Source organism: Heterocephalus glaber, unplaced genomic scaffold, assembly GCF_053883595.1.
Source record: "Heterocephalus glaber isolate CG9 unplaced genomic scaffold, H.glaber_assembly_v1.0 deba00000809, whole genome shotgun sequence".
Classification (NCBI taxonomy): Eukaryota; Metazoa; Chordata; class Mammalia; order Rodentia; family Bathyergidae; genus Heterocephalus; species Heterocephalus glaber.
This window is the reverse complement of record NW_028258163.1, coordinates 1690163-1710520: the sequence shown is the minus strand read 5'-3', so window position 1 is coordinate 1710520 and position 20358 is coordinate 1690163. Positions and strand designations below refer to the sequence as shown.

At 42.5% G+C, this 20358-nt stretch overlaps 1 protein-coding gene across 2 annotated transcripts in view; it reads right to left on the bottom strand.

The window, feature by feature from the left end:
- Nucleotides 1-20358, bottom strand: part of Tgm5 (transglutaminase 5) — a 50113-nt gene that overhangs the window by 17892 nt on the left and 11863 nt on the right. For both annotated transcript variants that reach the window (XM_087207485.1, XM_087207486.1), the window contains exons 5-6: nucleotides 18902-19030; nucleotides 18437-18614 (exon numbers count right to left, since the gene is read on the bottom strand). In XM_087207485.1, the coding sequence (XP_087063611.1) occupies nucleotides 18437-18614; nucleotides 18902-19030 (307 nt within the window). The remainder of the gene's footprint in view (nucleotides 1-18436; nucleotides 18615-18901; nucleotides 19031-20358) is intronic.

The following is a 20358-nucleotide window of genomic DNA, read 5'->3' as shown; positions in this document are numbered from 1 at the left end:
GACCTGAAGCCGTGCGTGTCCGTGCTTCCCTGGGCCTTGCTCCTGTCTGTCTTCTCAGTTCTCCATAGGAGCTCTCCTGTCCACGGCTTCCTCTCTCACGCTTCCCTGCCCAGGACTCCCGAGAGAGGAGCGTGAGCCTGAACGGAGACCTCCCTGTCACTAAGCACATCTGCCACGGAACCTGCTGTCCTTCAACCTTCCCAGTCCTCCTCTCCATCAAGGGCATCATCACCACTGCGGGCATCAGCCACAGCGCCATGCCCTGCGTAGGCGTGATCTCACTTAATCCCCCCACCCTGTGGAACTCCCTCAGCTCTAAAGATGAGAAGCCAGAAGATTAGAGAGGCAAGGTCAAGGGGTAGGAAGAAGAAAGCCAGGTCAGCATTGAGGTCCTCATCGCTCTGATCTCAGAGTCTCCCCGCTCTAACGATGAGCCCCACCTCTGCAACTGTTCCAGGACTGCAGCAGCCACACCTTGGTCTCTGCCTGCCTTCCTTTGTGAGGTTTTTGCCAACTGCTCCAGGCCTGATCTCTTGCATATTTGCATTCATCTGTGTCACATGCTGAATTAAACTCTCATTTACAATATCTGTCCGGTCAGCCAAATTACAAATCACCTTAAAGTTGGGCTCATATCAGATGCTTTACTTGCTTCTCTTTATTCCTAGCATAGTGCTGAGTTGATGCTTATTAACTTTCTGTTGAAGTAAATTGTCTTTAGCCTGCAAATAAAATTTCTGCAGATTATCAGTCCTGCTGCCTCACAGTTTGACATGAGATTCAGGCGCCTCTTTCACTGACAATTTTCTGTGATCTGCATCTCTCCTAAAGGAATGCATCCCGGCAGGCACTTATGTCTGTGCACACGCACACACACGCACACATGCTCATCAGCAACAGTGGGCAGAGATGGGCAAGATCCAGAGTCAGGCAGTACTGTAGAGTTCTGTGTCTTCATCAGTGATAAGTGAGCCTGGCAATGACCGAGCATGGGGTTAGATGCAGAAGATGCAAAAACGAAAGGCCCTTGGGCCCTTAAGGAGCACAGCTTCACCTTTTCTTCTTTGCAGCGCTAGAGACCAAACCCAGGACTGCAAACGTGGTAGGCAAGAGCTCTGTCATGGAGCTGCATCTCCATCCCTTCTATTCACACACACACACACACACACACACACACACACACACATTTTAGACAAGGTGTCACTAAGTTGCCTTGAACTTGCAATCTTCCTGCAACCCCAAGTCCTGCACAACCTCGCTCCTGAATGGTGGTAGACACCATCCTGATGGTGTATTAAACCAAATATGTTTCGGGATTGGCTGTGAAAGCTTCTGACCAGTTCTTTCCCTACCCCTCATTGTGGAAATGTGGTTCCAGTTTTACAAGAAAAGTCGGAGGCAAGTTAGAGTCTAACTTGCTGAAACTCATTTGATCAGCTATGCTGGTATATCTCCGTGGCTTATATTGGGGCATATAGTCAAAGCTCCAGCTCATAGTCAAAGTGATCACCCTTAAATGTGATGACTTTTATTACCTTTAAATTCCTCCAGCCGGGTGTGGTAGTGTTCACCTGTAATCCCAGCACTCAGGAAGCTGAGATAAGAAGATCCTCATGAGTTGGAAGCCAGCTTGGGCTACATAGTAAGTTCAAGGCCAGCCTGAACCACATAGCGAGACCCTGTCTCAAAACAACAAAAAATGAACAAATTTCTCCCTGAATCCATTAAGTTTACATATGATAAAAATATTTCCTGGGGCAGGGGATTTAGCTCAATGGTTCCACCGCCTGCCTCGCAAGCACAAGGTCCTGAGTTGGATCCCCAATACCAAAAAAAAAAACCCCAAAAAACAAAAACCAAAATTGTTCCTTAAAACCAAGATGATCACAGCCTTCCAGATATGCCATTGTGAGGTCATATTTAAGTTGTTCTCTTCCATCTCCAATGGCAATGAAATAAAATCTTATTTGTTTCCTTAATGGTATTGTTTTTAATTTAAAAAAAAATTTTTTTTGGAGACAAGGTCTTATTACATTGCCCAGGCTGGTCTCAAATCCTTGGGCTCAAGTGATCCTCCTGCCTCAGCCTCCTGAGTAGCTAGGACTATTGGTGCTCCCCATTGCACCTAGCTCCTAACAGTATCTTAAATATGCAAAAGTATAGCATCTGTTTTTTATGATAATAGCCAGTCTTCTAGAATGCGTTAGGGAAAAGCCCTACCCAAATTATTTTTTGATAACAGGATACGCATCAATCACAGACACTGAGTTCTGTCTGCTATTAAGAAGCACAGGTGAAGAGCCGCGCGGGCAGAGCGCCCAGGACTGACTGAGCCCAGCTCTGTCTGTCTGGCTACGCCTACTTGAGACCAAGAGCTGGTAAGGACCCCCCTGGGCACGCCCACTAGCCGCCTGTGGAGCTGCCCGGGCGCCTACAACAACAGAGCCCCTCCCCACTGCCTCCGGCCTCTTGGCTGTGCAGCTACCTGGTTCCACACTACAGAAGCACAGGTGGACATAAAGGCCAATGTCCTGAGCTGCAGATGTGAACAAGAGAAAGAGGGCCTCTCTCAGGCTCCCTTATGATAATTGAAGCCCACTGGAAAAGTGAAGAGAATCTCTGCAATGAAGGCACACCAGACCACTGTACTTGGTAAGTTAGAGGGATCATCACCTTCCATCAAAACCTGCACTATCTTCAGGAGAAAGGCAGCTGGAACCTGGAATAGAACCTTGCATAGTTCAACCCTGCAGGAGAACAGGGAGCTCAACTTGGGACTTGCAGCCAGAAATCTGCCTGAATCTCATGGGTCTGTGACTGGCTTACTGAGACTCACTGACTTATGACTGCACACTGCTGCCCACATTGTCTATTGTGACAGAAGAGACATACCCTGAAGGAGTCCTTTCATTTTTATCTTTTATTTGTTATTTTTTTGAAATTACCATTATTTTGCTCTTATTTTTAATTTTTTCCTTCTTTTTCTATTCTTTTAAATTTTTTACTGTTCTCTTTTTTCTTTTTCTCTTTTCTTTCTCTCTCTCTCTCCCTTGCTCCCTTGCTGTCCCCACATTGTTCTTCATCTCCCTTTGTGTTCCAGTTCTGCCCCTAATTCTCATTTCTTCTTTATTTTTCTTTTCTTCTCTTTCCTTCTCTCACTTGTGTCCTCTGGCCTCACTGCTAATCTTCCCTATCCTTCTACCTACCTATCCTCCCTCCCCAACTCTTTCTAACTCCCCATTCCAAAGAGTAAAGTTGCTATATTGAAGAGTTTATTCACTATAAACATATGTTGGGTTGGTCCTTGATTTTGATTTAATTCACACAGTTAAAGGTGATAGATTAATAACTACCACAAATTGTCATTTTCTAAGAGCTACTTGATGCTATTGTTTTGCTAATTGTATCACTTGGGCTAAGGTGTTGTGATTGATCTAATCAGTTCTCTTTCCTGGTATAATGAAAATGAGACAGCCTCAGAGCCATTAGAGACTCAAAATCTAAAGACCAGCTATACCTGGAAGACACCTCTGAGAAGCAATCATCACATAAGGGTTCTAAACACATCAACAAAGATGCTTACAATAAGCAACTTCAAAGTATCAACTCAGGAACTAAACCAAGGACAGTACCAAAAACAAAAATGAGAAGACATTTAAGTAAGTCACAAACTCAGACTTCCACCCCACAAAAGGCAAATTCTGGGGGAAATGAGGTGGAAAAGTCTGATAATCAACCACCTGGACACCCTGAACTGATAGCACAGGAAGCAACAAAACAGATGAATGAGGCTCTAGAAAAATTCAAAGCAGAAATAATCTCCCAGATAACTACAGTGATGGTGAGCAGAGTGAAAGACATGATTAGAGGCTCTAGAACAGAAACAGATTAAAAAAATAGATGAGCTCAGAAACATGCTGGAAGCCATGAATGCCCACCATAAGAAAGAAACGGAAACCATGATCGCCCAACATAAGAAAGAAATCAAATCCATGAAACAGCTTCAAACAGATATTCAGGAGACTAAAAACTCCATTGAAAGCATGCAGAGCAGATTAAGGGAATCTGAAGATAGAATATCAGATATAGAAGACAGTATTGTGGTGCAGGACCATGAAAACAGAGATTTCTTAAATAGTAAGGGACCACGAGAAATCAATCCAGCAGCTGTTAGATGATGCAAAGAAGAACAACGTAAGACTGATAGGAGTCCATGAAAAAACAGGAGAAAGTACAATTGATATAAAAAAATTGTTCACAGAAGTAATAGTAGAAAACTTCCCAGACAGAGGTGAAGAATTGGACATACAGATAAGTGAGGCATACAGAACTCCAACTAGCCATGATAAAAAAAAAAATCTACATCTAGACATATAATAGTCAAGATCCCAGAGCCAGGGATTTAGCTCAGTGGTTTCAATGCCTGCTGTGCAAGCGCAAGGACCTGAGTTTGATCCCCGGTACAAAAAAAAAAAAAAAAAAAAATCCTAGAAACCAACAGAAGAACAAAATCCTACAGGCAGTTAGAGAAAAGAAACAAATCACGTACAAAGGAAATCCCATCAGAATCACAGCAGATTTCTCAACATAAACCCTCAAATCAAGGAGAGCCTGGAGTGAAGTATTTCAAGCCCTCAAAGAAAATAACTTCCAACCTAGACTGTTGTATCCTGCAAAATTATCTTTCAAAATCGATGGGGAAATTAGATACTTCCATGACAAAGAACACCTGAGAAATTTCATGAACACCAAACCAGCACTCCAAACAATTCTAAGCAATATCCTAGAAAAAGACAATGAAGGTCACAACTCCATGAGGCCCAATAGAGGGAAGCCACCAGGCAAGGTAAGACACTAAAGGGAAAGGGGGAAAAATAAGAAATAAAAGAGCCAACAACAGTAAAACATCATGACAAGGATGAGTCAATATCTATCAATTATAACTCTCAATGTTAATGGCCTCAATTCACCAATCAAAAGAAATAGACTGGCAGAATGGATTAAGAAGCAAAATCCAGCAATATGCTTGTATACAAGAAACACACCTAGCTCAAAAGGAAATTCATAGACTGAAAGTAAAAGGATGGAAAACAGTTCTCCACGCGACAGGAACCCAGAAAAAAGCAGGCGTAGCAATCTTATTTGCAGACAAAGTAGATTTCAAACCAAAACTAATTAAGAGAGACAAAGATGGTCACTACATCCTTGTGAAGGGAACAATCCAAGAGGAAGAGATAACAATCCTAAATAAATATGCACCAAATATGAATGCTCCCAACTATACAAAACAAATATTAATAGACACAAAAAACCAAATAAGCACTAATACAATTGTAGTGGGAAACCTCAATACCCCACTATCACAAACAGACAGATCATCTAGACAAAAAATTAACAATGAAATTCTAGAAGTGAACCAAACTATTGAACAAATGGACTTAATAGATGTTTACAGAGTGTTCCACCCCACAAAATCAGAATACACATTCTTTTCAGTTGCACATGGGTCATTCTCCAAAATAGACCACATGCCAGCTCATAGGACATGTCTAAGTAAATGTAAAAGAATTGAAGTTACCCCCTGTATATTGTCAGACCATAGTGCAATAAAATTGGAGGTCAATTACATAAGAAACTGCAAAACTCCCACAAACACATGGAAATTGAATTGCACCCTCCTGAACAACCAATGGGTCACAGAGGAAATTAAAGAAGAAATTAGGTCCTAGGGCAGTGAAGCTCAGCCGGTCCCAGCACCTGGAAGGAAGCTCCCCCGCTGCCATCCCAAGCTCCTAGGGCAGAGAAGTTCAGCTACGTGGGCGCCAGAAGCACACGCCCCGCCCTCCTGTGGAAATGAGAAAACACATAAACAAGCCTCAAAAACAGACTTCCAGACCACCTACAGCAACCCCAAAGGGAAATGAGATGGAACGCTCTGATACTCAACCACCTGGACTCTCTGAACTGGCAACAAAAGAGGATCTAGGAAAAGTGAAATCAGAAATAATTACTCAGATAACAGCAAAGATTTTGCTCATGGTGCAAGACATGATTAATAAATCTAGAGAGGACACAGATAAAAAAATAGAGAATCTGAGGAACATGATGGAATCCCAACATAGGAAACAAACGGAACCCATAAAACAGATACAAACAGATTTCCAAGAGATTAAAATCTCCATCAAAAGTCTGCACAGCAGAATGAACCAATGTGAGGATAGAATTTCACATATAGAAGAAAAGATTGCAATTAGTGAGGAGGAAAAGAAAAATTGCTTTAAAATTGTAAGGGAACATGAGAAATCAATCCAGCAACTGCTAGACAATGCAAAGAAGAATAACATAAGACTGATTGGAGTCAATGAAGAAAGACAAGAGAGTGCAGATGACATAAAAAAACTGTTCACAGAAGTGAAGGCAGAAAACTTCCCAAGGAGGGGGAAAGAACTTGACATACAGATAAGTGAGGCATATAGGACTCCAGCTAGCCTTGATCAAAAAAAATCTACACATAGGCACATAATAGTTAGGATTCCAGAAATCCAACAGAAGAACAAAATTCTACAAGCAGTGAGAGAAAAGAAACAAATCACATACAAAGGAAAGCCCATCAGGATCACAGCACAGACTTCTCAATGCAAACCCTCAAGGCAAGAAGAGCTTGGAGTGATGTATTTCAAGCCCTAAAGGAAAACAGCCTCCAACCCAGGCTGGTGTACCCTGCAAAACTATCTTTCAAAATGGATGAAGAAATAAGATATTTTCATGATAAAGAGCACCTCAGGAACTTCATGAATGCCAAATCGGCCCTCCAAAAAATTTTAGACAATACCCTAGGAAGAGACAATGAGGATCACAACCCCAGGAAACCCAGAAGAATGAATCCACTGGGCTGGACAAATTAAACGCAAAAGGGGAGAATCCAACAAAAGAAAAAGACATGACAAGGCTTTTAAAACTTTTGACTTCATCTCCCTAATGAGTGTATAATTCAACCTTATTATTGTACTGATTAGTATTTTTCTGATTCTAGAATTGCACACCTTTCCTTGTGCTATACTGGCTATTTATCATCTTCTTATGTCGACATTTTAATTGGGTTGTCTATTAATGAGCTCTAAGAATTCTTTATATAATCTGCTCATAGGTTATATGCATTGTAAATATGGTCTGTTTAAGGACTACTTTTCATTTTAATGATGTCATTTAAAGTTCTAAATTTTGATGGAATCTCATTTATCAAGTTTTTTCTTTTATACATCATGTTTTTTGTATCCTAGGTAGTTCTTGCCTACGCTGATTTCATAAATATTTTCCCTTATAATTTCTTCTTAAAGTTTTATACTTTTAGGCTTTCTTATTTAGGTTCATAGATCCCTTCAAGTTATTTTCATGTATGGAAAAAAAGGGTTGAGGTTAATTTTTTATATATGGATACCAGGTGTTCTAGTGGCATTTGCTGAAGATACTATCTCTTCCTAGGCTCTTGAATAGAATTTATATTCTATAAAATGCTAATGTTAAATAATCTTTCAAAACTCAGTGGACTATATATGTGTGGTTCTATTTCTAGATTCTCTGTTTTATTCCAATGATCTATATGTCTTTCCTTACACCAACACTGCCTTGATTACTGTAGCTTTAGAAGAAGTCTTAAAATTGGGTGCTAAACATCTTCCAACACTGTTTCTGTTTTTGTTTTTGGCTTTTCTGGGTCCTTTGTACTCCTACATAACTTTTAAATTTCAATATCCAGTTCTTCATTTATAGCAAGTGTACACAGACCTGAATTTTTATATATACCTTGTGTTTTCTAATCCTGCTAAATTCAAGTACAAGTTCTAGGGGCTCCTCGAGATTTCTTAGTATTTTCTCTGTAGATGATCACTTCATCTACATATAAAGATTTTGCTTCTCCCATGCCAATCCTGTCCTAATTGTGTCATTTTATTGCCAGACTATTTTGGTGGGGCCTAGGTTTCAAAGTTTAATGGACAGATAAAGAGTAAGCATATCTGCCCTTGTTCCCCACCTTAAGGAGAAAGCATTGTATTTTCTCCATTCATATAAGGTGTTCTCGCTGGAAGTATGGAGTACATGTCTTTAATCTGTTGAGAAGGTTCTGTTCTACTTCTAGTCTCCTGATAGCTTTTACCATGAACAGCTGTAGAATTTAGTCCAATACTTTTTCTCCAACTAGTGACAGGATTATATGGCTTTTTCCTTTCCTCTGTTAAAATGATGACTTTTGGGGGTGGATCTTCCAATGCTGAACCAACACTGCCATCCCTATAACAAAACCACTTTCTACATCCTGCCAGATCTGACTTCTAGTAGTTTGTTTTGTTAAACAAATTTCTATCTATGTTCATACTTTTTCTTCTAGTATCATTATCCAGTTTTAGGATTAGCACAATGTTGAGTTCCTAAAATGAGGGGAGAATTGTTCCTCCTTGTTTCTGCTTTAATTGTTTGATATAATTTATCAGTTAAAATGTATATGAGCCTGCTGTTGTCATATAGGTAGGCTTTCAAGCTAGGAATATACTTTCTTTAATAGGTCCTATTCAAATTTTATATTTCCTCCAGAGTTAGTTTCATTAATTTGTCTTCTAAGTTACCTCTTAGAAGTTGTCAAATTTATTTCAAAAAAGATTTTTGTAATATGCTTTCTATATCCTTTTAAATTCTGTAAAATCTGTGGTAATGTCTCCTAGATCTTATTATTGTAATTTTAAAAATGTATAACTGATATTGTGTAACAGGAAGAAAAGGTCTAAAAGAGCAGGGGAATTGGGAGGGGTAGGGGAAGGGAAAAAAGGGAAAGGAAAAAATATGAGAAGAGGAAAAAAATGGAAACACGGTCTTTGCAAATAGGGAAGGGCAGAGGGGGTTAAGGGAGGGCAAGAGGAGGGGGGAAAAAAAAAGAACCAAGAGACTCATGTAATAGTACAAGATCCCAATGATGAATGTAACTGTATTTTATACCTAAAATGTACCAATAAAGTTAATGGGGGGGGGAAGAAGAAGAAATTAGTTTCTACAAGTAAATGATAATGCCAGTACAACATACAGGAATCTATGGGACACAATGAAAGCAGTTCTACGTGGGAAATTCACAGCACTGAATACCCATATTAGGAAGATAGAGAGAACTCAGTTAAATAATCTAATGTAGAACCACAAGCTCCTAGAAAAAGAAGAGCATAACAAACCCAAAGCTCATACAAGAAAGGAAATTATAAAGATCTGAGTAGAAATCAATGCAATGGAGACTAAGAGAATGATACAAAAATTAATGAATCAAAGAGTTGGTTTTTTGAAAGAATAAATAAAATTGATAAACCTTTAGCCAACCTTATCAAAAAAAGGAAAGAAAAGGCTCAAATCCATGCAATTAAGAACGAACAAGGTGAAATCACAACAGACCCAGCAGAAATCCAGAGGATCATCAATACCTACTTTGAGAACCTATGCTCTAATAAAATGGCAAACACAGAAGAAGGGGCCGGGGATTTAGCTCAGTGGTTTTGCTGCCTGCTGCGCAAGTGCAAGGACTGGAGTCCGATCCCCGGTACCAAAAAAGAAAAAAAAAAAGAAAACACAGAAGAAATGGACAGATTTCTAGATACATATGAATTGCCAACGTTAATGAAGAAGATACAGAAATTCTAAACACCCCAATTACAATGAGTGAAATTGAAAATGTAATAAAAAATTTATCAACAAAGAAACGCCCAGGTCCTGATGGCTTCACTGCTGAATTCTACGAGACATTTAAAGAACTACCGCCATTACTCTTTAAACTCATCGAGGAAATTGAACGGGAAGCAAGGCTTCCAAATTGATTCCTGGAAGCAAGTGTTACTTTGGTTCCAAAACCAGAGAAAGACCCAACCCAAAAAGAGAACTATAGACCAATCTCCCTAATGATCACAGATGCAAAAATCCTCAACAAGATACTGGCAAACAGAATACAGAGGGTCATCAAGAAGATCATACACCCTGACCAAGTCAAATTTATTCCAAGGATGCAGGGATAGTTCAACATTCAAAAATCAATAAATGTAATACAGTATATTAACAGAAGGACAAAAACCATATGATCATCTCAATAGATGCAGAAAAGGCATTCGACAAAATCCAACACCCATTCATGATAAAAACGTTATAGAAAATTGGAATAGAAGGTTTTTATCTCAACCTGATTAAGGCTATTTATGAAAAACCAACAGCCAACATCATACTAAATGGTCAAAAACTGAAAACTTCCAAGCTAAAATCAAGAACAAGGCAAGGATGCCCACTATCACCACTCCTGTTCAATATTGTTCTGGAAACATTAGCCACTGCAATTAGAAAAGAGAAAGAAATAAAAGGAATAAAGATAGGAAAGGAAGAAGTTAAACTGTCATTATTTGCTGATGATATGATACTTTACATAGAAGACCCAAAAAACTCAGTCAAAAGTCTTCTTGACCTAATTGACAGATTCAGTACAGTAGCTGGGTATAAGGTCAACACTCAAAAAAAAAAAAATAGCCTTCTTATACACAAATAGCAGACTCATTGAGAGAGAAATTCGGGGAACAATTCCTTTTACAATAGCATCCAAAAAAAAGAAATATCTAGGAATCAACCTGACAAAGGAAGCAAGACCTCTACACTGAAAACTACAGCACTTTGAAAAAGGAGATTGAGGAGGATATAAGAAAATGGAAAGACATCCCTTGTTCCTGGGTAGGAAGAACCAATGTAGTGAAAATGGCCATACTTCCAAACTACTATATAGATTTAATGCAACGCCAATTGAAATTCCAACAATATACTTCATAGAACTAGGAAAAAACAATCCAAAAATTCATTTGGAACCAGAAGAGACCTAGAATAGCAAAAGCAATTCTAGGCAACAGAGACATGTCTAGGGGTATCACAATCCCCAACTTGAAACCATACTACAAAGCTACTGTGATAAAAACAGCATGGTACTGGCAAAGAAACAGACCCAGGGATCAGTGGAATAGAATAGAAGATGCAGAAACAACTCCAGACATGCTCAGCCATCTCATCTTTGACAAAGGAGCCAATCACCCTCATTGGAGGAAAGATAGCCTATTTAATAAATGGTGTTGGAAAAACTGGATTTCAACCTGCCAAAGATTGAAACTAGACCCGTACTTATCATCATGCACTAAACTAAAATCAAAGTGTATTAAAGATCTAAATATTAAGACAGAAACACTAAACTTGCTGGAAGATAAGTTAGGTAGAACTCTTGAAGACATTGGCAGAGGAAAAGACTTTATGAACAAAACCTCAGTAGCATGGGAGCTAGCACAAAGAATCAACAACTGGGATCTCATCTTATTAAAAAGCTTCTGGACTGCAATTGAAACCACGAACAGAGCTAAGAGACAACCTACAATGTGGGAAAAAAATTTTAGCAGCTGTACCTCACACAAAGGACTACTACCTAGAATATAAAAAGAACTGAAAAAAATCACACACCCCCAAATTCAAAGACCCAATTCAAAAATGGTCATCTGAAATGAACGGACATTTCTCCGACAAAGAAGTAAAAGCAGCAAATAAATATATGAAAAAATGTTCAACATCACTGGTCATTCGAGACATGCAGATGAAAACAACGCTGAGATTCCACCTCACCCCAGAAAGAATGGCTACTATCAAGAAATCACCAATAACAAATGCTGGAGGGGGTGTGGAGAGAAAGGAACCCTTCTCCATTGCTGGTGGGAGTGCAGACTGGTGCAACCACTATGGAAATCAGTGTGGAGATACCTCAAAGAACTAGGACTAGAGGTCCCATTTGACCCAGCTATTCCCCTGCTGGGTATCTTCCCCAAAGAATTAAAAGAATCATACCACAGTGATATATGTGCACCTATGTTTATAGCGGCACAGTTTGTAATAGCTAAAGCTTGGAAGCAGCCCAGGTGCCCATCAACTGGAAACTGGATAAAGAAGATGTGGTTCTTTTATAAAAGGGAGTACTACTCACCCATAAAGAACAAGAAACTAGACACATTTATAGCTAAATGGATGCATACTGAGGCCATACTCTTAAGTGAAACAAATAGGACACACATGTGCAAATACCAAATAGTTTCTCTAGTGTGAGAAACTGAAAGTGTAAATTAGGATTAAAATGATTAAAATGAATAATTGATAATTTGAAATAGGAAGAAAAGGTCCAAAGGTGTAGGGGTGGTGGGAGGGGAAGGGGAAAGGAAAAGAAGGGAAAGGAAAAGTTACGAGAAAAGGAAAAAAAATGGAAATGAAATCTATGTAAATAGGGAAGGGTGGAGGGGGGTGAAGGGCTCACAGGTAATGGGGAAAAAATAAGAATCAAGATACATCATGTACAGGTACAAGCACCCAATGATAAATGTAAACGTACTGTATACCTAAAATGTACCGATAAAAGAATTTAAAAAAAAATGCACAGGTGAGCACTGTTTATGGAAAAACAGAAAATAGAATCGAATCAAGGCTATCAACTTTTAAGGGATGAAGCACAGAGTGCAGGACCTATGTAACACAGATTGTGTGTTAGACAAGATCCCAGCTCAGTTTCCATGCAGCTGGGACCAGCTCTGTGGCCCTATGGGATTTATCACCTGGGGACATCTCAATGTTAGCAAAGGCCCCTGCACAACAAGCACTCCCGTAGTTTACTGCCTCTGTCCTCAGAGCAGGGCCAGCAGGACAGAGAGAACAATTCCAGCTGCTCAGGGGAGCATGGAAAATCCAAAGATTGCTTTAAAAGGAAGAGTCTCTCACCAAAAATGTTTACTTTAAATATTTCAAGACTTTATATGTAACTTTGATTTATAAGACAAGGAACAAAGGCAGGTGACCAACAATGTGTTGAAGTCCTTGGAGAAACCCAAAAAGTAGAGTCTGTAGGATAATGTCCCCATGTCTTCAACAAAGTCACAAACAGAATAAGAAGTCTTCTATATTAAAAGAGACACAAAGGTCATTATAGCCACGTGCAATGCTTGGTTCCCGATTAGATTCTGGGTAGGACAAACAAATAGTACAGGAAAAAACAACTGTAGGCTCACTCTTGCTACCCCCACCAGCAAAGGCTGGCCCACGCCAGCCAGGGATCAAGGTCAGAATGAATAACGATACATTCAACACATTCAACCACAACGCTACATATCAAACACATGAAATGTTTTGTAGGAGCTGGGGTGCAGCTCAGTGGTAGAGCACTTTCTTAGCTTGCACGAGGCCTGCATTCCATTCTCAGCACTACTCCCCCCCAAAAAACCAAAAAAGTTTTGTGGGGGGAAGTGAGTAAAAGTGCATTATGGGATAATAGGAGGAAATTATTTTTTAAAGAGGGGCCTGAAGTAGGCCAGTTGTCATAATGCCCTACAGTAAGGAGTATGATTAATTTAACCCCAAATATTCCAAGAAAGAAAGAAAGGAAATAAAACAGAAAAATAAGAAAAAAAAAGTAAAGGGAAAAAATGGTAGAAAGGATAGGGAACTGAAATACGAATTGGCTGGAAATACCTTTGAGCAAGATTCCACCAAAACACCGGAGCCCAAGAGGACAATGTTAAAACAGTACCAGATTAATTATAATAGCTTTTGCAATAGTTCTGTAAAACTAGGTGCCAGACTTCTTTCTAAATACATGTCACATGTTAAGCCACAACTCTATTAGGGAACATTCCCTACAGTCGTGCTGTATCATAAATTAATGAACAATAACAGTAGGTGTGTTCAAGCCAGGGCACTGCACAAAGGAAAATCTGGACTGGGATCTGAAGAAAGTTTGAGGCAAAATAATGCACCAGCCCATTGGCTGCAGTTCCTTCTGTGAAACGTAGGACTCAGTAAAAACCACAAGAACAAGAACTGTATTGACCGGAAGATCAGGTACTTCACAGAGACCACTAACGAAGTTAGAAAAATTTTGGAGGTTTTTGAAGTTTTGAGTACCCTATTGCCAGCCAAACCATAAGTTGGGATCCAGTAGTAGAAGGCATACATGCGGGGCTGCTTTGGTTGAAGAGGGAAGAGTGAGTACTTACCCCACAGCCTCCCATGTGTCCCCCCCACACTAGTTCCACTGCTCCTTTTCACGGTGACCCCCAAGGCCTGTGGCCCTGGATGATGCCACAGACCTGTCACCATCACACTGGTGTCTTCCTGCCAAAGCCTTTGCTGCCCACCCCTCAACTCTATGCATAATCCCAGGAGCCTGTTTTTGTTTTTTTTCTCAAACAACTTTTCTTGAGATACAATTCACATACCATAAAGTCCATCCTTGTAAATGTACAAGTAGATGATTTGTAATAGAGTCACAGGTTGTGCGACAATTCCTACCAATTCCAGAACATTTTTATCATCTCAAAAAGAACCCTATATCCATCAGCAGTCACCGTCCATTGTTCCCTCTCCATCTCCCTAAGCAACCTCTCCTTTACTCACCTATTCTGAGTATTGCGTATGAATGGAAGCATACGATAGGTGGCCTTTTGATACTTGGCTTTAGGAAGAGTTTTCAGGCAACTGAACATTGCTGTCTTCTCTGTTCCCTTGCTGAAGTGCAAGACATCTAGGCTACTGTCCACACTTCAAGGAGGGCGAGGGTCCCACCTGTGACAAGGAATGGGTGGAAAGAACAGCCAGCTGGCAGTGATGGAAGCTCTGCAGGTGCCGGCTCTGCACACAGGAAGGACCAGCCAGGGTTTCTCTGAAATTCCCAAGTTACAGCCAAATAAGTAGATGCCAAAGAAACTGCCTAGCCAAAAGATTATGACCATAGCTTTGATGCACACAAAGACTCCTTTTGTGATTCTTCTTCTACAGGAAGTTGAAGTCAATGTGTTTGACATTCTAAATGACCACACAAGGAGGGAGGGCTGCAGGGGAGGGTCGTACTCACTTTAAGCTTTTGTTTTCTTATCTGTGAAGAGGCTGTAATAATACCTGACGTTCAGATGGATTAGAAATAACAAGAGTGCTCTGTATAAGCCTGAAGCACAAGATATTGGATAAAGGCAGCTGCAAGCAATGGTCCTAAGGCAGGAGAGCACCAGAAGGCTTGGAGTGAGACTGGCTCTGTCATTCAGTGTCCTGATCGGCCAAACAGAGCTGCTGAAAGAACCTGGCTCGTAAGGGGCATCAGCAAGACACCTGGAGCTGAACCTTCCTGAGGCTCACTGCAGCTAGGCACCCCTATGTGTGAGTTCACTCAGTCCTCTCAATAACCAAGGTGGCAGGTACCATTGTGTGCCCTATCACACATCTGAGGAAACCAAGGCACAAGTTAAGCAGCTTGCCCAAGGTTACTCAGACAATGAATGCAAGTGCTAGTATTTAAAGCAGTGCCTCTCCTCTGTGGTTTGCTTGCAAAGTTTCAGTTACCCTGAGTCAATCGCTATCCAAAAATATTACATGGAAAATTCCAGGAATAAGCAATTTATTAATTTTACATTGTGCATTGTTCTGAGTAGTGTGATGAAATCCCAAGCCATTCTGGGTGAGGCCACTCCTTGGCCGGGGCATATATTATGTCTCTTTGTAGATGCCTTTGCCTGTGTTGTTTGTATTACCTACCCACTGGTCATTTAGTGGCAGTCCAGGTTATCAAATCACCTGTCATAGTATCACACTGCTTATGTTCAAGTAACCTTTATTTTATTTAACAATGGCCCCAAAGCACAAGCGTAGAGAAGCTGACAATTTCATTATGGCATATTGTCATAATTGTTCTTTTTGTTGTTGTTGTTTTTGGTTTTTTGAGACACGGTCTCACTGTGTCGTTCAGGCAGGCCTTGAAGTCACTGTGTAGCCCAGGCTGGCCTAGAACTTGCAGTGATCCTATCTCAACCTCCAGAATGCTGGTATTTTATTATTTGTTGTTGTTATTAATCTCTTACTATGTCTAACCTCTAAACTAAACTTTATGCTCGGCATAGTGGCACATACCTATAATCCCAACATACTGGGAGGCTGAAGCAGGAGGATCACAAGTTCAAGTCCAGGCTGGGCAATTTAGCAACTTAGTGAGACCCTGTCTCGAAAAATAATAAAAAAAGGGGCAAAATTTAGCCCAGTTGTGCTGTGCCTGCCTCACAAGCGCAAGGTCCTGAGTTTGATTCCCAGTACCAAACAAAACAATAATAAAAAGGGCTTGGGGGTGTAACTCAGCATGAAAGCCCTGGGTTCAATCACTGGCACTAACAAAAGAAACACAGAAAAACAAACAAAACCCCCCACCTTTATCATAGGTAGCTATGTATAAGAAAAGCATAGTATATGTGTATATGATTCAGTACTATTCACAGTGTGGGACTCCACTGGGGTCTTGGACTGCACCCTCCAGGTGAGGGGCACTACAGTGATCCCGAGAAGTCTGCTCCAGTGTTCACATGATTCTCCATTCTCTAGGCTGTCGAAGTTTTACCGCAGCACCCAATACAAATGGAGTCCCAAATAAACGTAAGTTATTGTGGCTATGGAATAGTAATATTTTTAAAAACAAGCTTTCCCCGATGTATTGGGTTAAGGAAACTAGCTCTGTTTTTATCTCAGGTAGAGGAAGAAGCTGGGTCTTTCCCGTCTTTGTGTCTAAGAGTGCTTGGAACACAGTGCCTGCACAGAAGGAGAGCTCAAGTCTTACTGGAGAAGGCTGAATGTTCAGACGACACCTTCATTCCTGGACGGCACGGTGGCCTTCTGAGGAAGACTGGCTGAGCTGCACTGGACTGTGCCACATCTGAGTGCCTTTCCCCAAATTTTTGTCCCCCAGGTACTGCAAGGCCATGAGTCCCCAAAACATTTTAATCAGCCTGTTTCTCCTTGTGTGATCTCCATCTGCTGACTTCACTTCTCTCATTACCCCTTCCAGATGCCACACCCAGACCTGGTTCTCTCTCCACATGCACACGACGCCCATTGCACAATCAATGTTTCCACACACTGAAAGTTTCCTTCTTTATTTTGCACAGATCCACTCTCTACTCATCAGTCTTACGGCTGAGACCTCCCACTTACCCCAGCCTCCCTGACTTCTGCTCTTAAAGCCACTGAGTTGCCGAACCATCAAAGCATCCAGCTCAGCACCAGGATCTGCAGCTGCAGAGGAGGTGAGAACTAAGATTTCGCCATCAGCTCACTCTGAAGTCATTTTCTGTCAGTGTGGACAGAGTCCCCTTCAGGCCCTTGAACAGAGGCCAGATGCTGCTGTCTGCTCATCAGCCTGGGGCTCCCTGGGATTCCTCTGGGGCTGTCACACTCCTCCAAGAGCCCAGAGACAGGCCCCGCCCACAGATGCACTCATGCCGCACCAAGTCGGTCCCATAAGAACTTTCTACACAGACGGCCTGAGCCCTCTGTAAACACCAAGTGTGGCCAGACCTGCCTGGCCTCCCTGGATCCCACTAGAGTCCGGTGAGCAAAACCTTGACTGGCCTCTTTCTGCAGCTAGCATGAGCAATAGCTTACTGACTGTGACCAGGCACCTGGACATGTGTGCCAAGAGGCTCAGCACTGACCTGGTGTGGGGCGGATAGCGGGTGAGGCTCATGAACCATAGCACGGCCTGGGTGAGGTCCAGGGCCTCCTCCTGTCCTCTCCAGGGTGTGAGTCGCACTTCCAGTTCTTACTTCCCTCAAGATTTCCTCCCTAACTTCCTTCTGCTTGCTCCTCTTGCTACATACAAACAATTTGCCTTCTTTACTCTATACGGAATTTTTAGCATCTCTCTCTCTCTCTCTTTTTTTCTTTTTTTGGTTTTTGTTTGTTTGTTTGTTTTTTGAGACAGGTTCTCACTATATAGTTCAGGCTGGCCTTGAACTCACTATGAGCCCAACTCGCAGCAATCCTGAGTGCTGAGATTACAGGCATGCACACCCACGTGGCATTAGCTTCTCTTTTACTAATGTAGCTACGCACTCTCTGTCGGAAAAGCTGACATCCATTTTCACCCCCAACCCTTAACTCCCTGGCCTGAGTCAGACCTCCATTTCTCCCTGACCTTGTGAGAACTCTAAGTTCAAGGTCATTTTACTTAAGCTGCCATCTTGCTCTAACTTTATGGTCTCCAACTACTGCTCAGATGGACCTTTCCCTTCCACACACATATTTTCATGGAGCTCTTCTCCGGGCAATTTGTAGCTTGCTCAAACTTGGCCAATTCGCAGCCAGTCTCCTACAAATATTCTCTTACGTTGCCTGAGCTCAAAAGAAGGGAAGGATGCTGAACCTAGGGATGTGATTTCCCAGACTTATGAAGCTCAAGGTGAGCAAAGAGACCCTGTATAGAAAGGAGCTTTCCTCCAAGTGTCCTTGGAGCTGTGAGACTGGGAGGAAAGCAGTTCAGAGGGCTCTTGTGTGAGCTGCGGTCTGTTTTTGGTCTTTCCCTGGGGCTCTTTCTGCTTCCTACCTGTGCACATGACGGCGGCAAAGACCCAGCACTGCCCATAGCGCACTGGTTGGCAGCCAGCAGCATGCCACTGCTTTAGGATGGCCACGCTGCCGGTCCACTCGGCAGGGTTGATGCCGTCTACATAATTCTCGCTCCAGTTTCCATTGAGCACCCCATTGTCATCATTACTGTTGATCTGAAGAGAAACCATATACAGAAGCATGAGAGGCATCCTTTCCTTCAGCAGGCTGTGATGCATAGGCTGCCTTGGGATGTCCAGGAATTAACAGAGATGCTGGCCTGTGCCCAGCTACCTCAGAGCTCAGTTGGGAAAACTTGTTATCCATATTTGGACGTCAGTCTTAACCGAAGTGGGCCGGGGAGCCCCACCTCTCAATTCCTCACTGCCCCACTGCCAGAGCAGCTGAGACAGGCAAGGGTTCCCTGCATGGCTTCCTCCCTCCCTGGCTCATGGGGCCTCACCATGGTGCACACCACTCTGCTGACGTAGACAGGGCTTCCCCGCAGGGCACAGTCTGTGGCTGGGTCAGTCTGGAAGTTCAGGCTCTTGTCCAGCAGCTCTAGGCAGATGTCTATAATATTTTCTTCAAACTGCAAGAGGAGGTGTAGAGATGGAGGTGCTTATGGAGCATATGTGGGGACACATGGAGGAGCACACATCCCGTCCCATGGAGCTCTCCGATGGGTGTGCCTGTGGGATGGATACTAACCCATCTGGAAAGTAACTGTGTTAAACAGAATAGCCAACCTCCCAGCAAGTGTGGGGTTTCCAAGGTCTGGGGTCACTGCCCACCTGGTACGTGTGCCCTGAAAATCAATCCTTTCCTCCAGCCCTGACTTGAAGGAGATTTGCTACTTCTGGTTTTGGTTTTTGTTTTTTCCAGTGAGTCTGCCTGGCTGAAAAGTCTATTTCTCCCTCTTCTCCCCTCTGTCTCCACACTCCTGGAGTGCCTGGCGTGTTCTTCTGTACTAACTGGTGACCAGCTTCTCACTGGCAGCCAGGCTGAGGGGACAGTGCAAACCTGCTGCGGCCCCACAGCTGCGCGGGGCTCCGGCCTGACCAGTCCCACGTGAAGGAATGGAATTTCTAGCCCAAGGGAGCCCAGCTCCTCCCAGCCCTTCAGGCCGAGGGCGCCACCACTTCACCAGGCCTGACTTAAACCTGCCATGGCTTCACGCAGGAGGCTGGGGATCTCAGCTCCACTCCTCAGCCTCCCTGCTCTGAGGATATGCTCCATCTTGATCCGGCTCTTTTCACAGCTCTGGACCCCAGACAAAGTATAGAGCCCCGCACACAGTAGGCGTGGGATGTATCTTTGTTGAATGAAAGTAAACAAATATATTTATCCCCCTGTCAAAAAAAAAAAAAAAGCGATATGCAGGATTGGGTGTCTCTGATCCATCTTCCCCAAGGGACAGTCTGGCCAGATCATTTCCTACTTTAAAATGCCCACAGGCCCCACAGCCTGGAGAATCAGAGCCCCAGACTCCTTCAGAAGGTTTCCAAGTCCCTCCCAGAGCTGCCCCCACCTCTGCAGGCTCTTTTCTCTGCTCTCCCCCTCATGGTGCTAGCTTCGCTCCAGCAAATTCTCTGTAACCCTCCCAAGAACCAACCCATTTCTGCCTGTGTCTGCTCTCATCTGCCTTCTGCCTTCACTCGGCTAAGCCAGCTCAGCATCTCCCCTCAATCCTTACACATCCTACACTGAGATCAGTGATCTGCTTAGGGGTAGGGTCCCCACTACACTGTTCTATCACGGACAGTATTTTATTTATCTCTAGCATTCAGCACCCACCTGGCAAGGAGCAATCAGGTGCCTTTACTGAAGAAGAAAAAAGGGAGAGAGCCAGCGGCTCAGAAAGCAGCAACTTCTCCCTTCTGCTTCTCTTGGACAGCAGAAAACTCCTGTCCAGGGGCT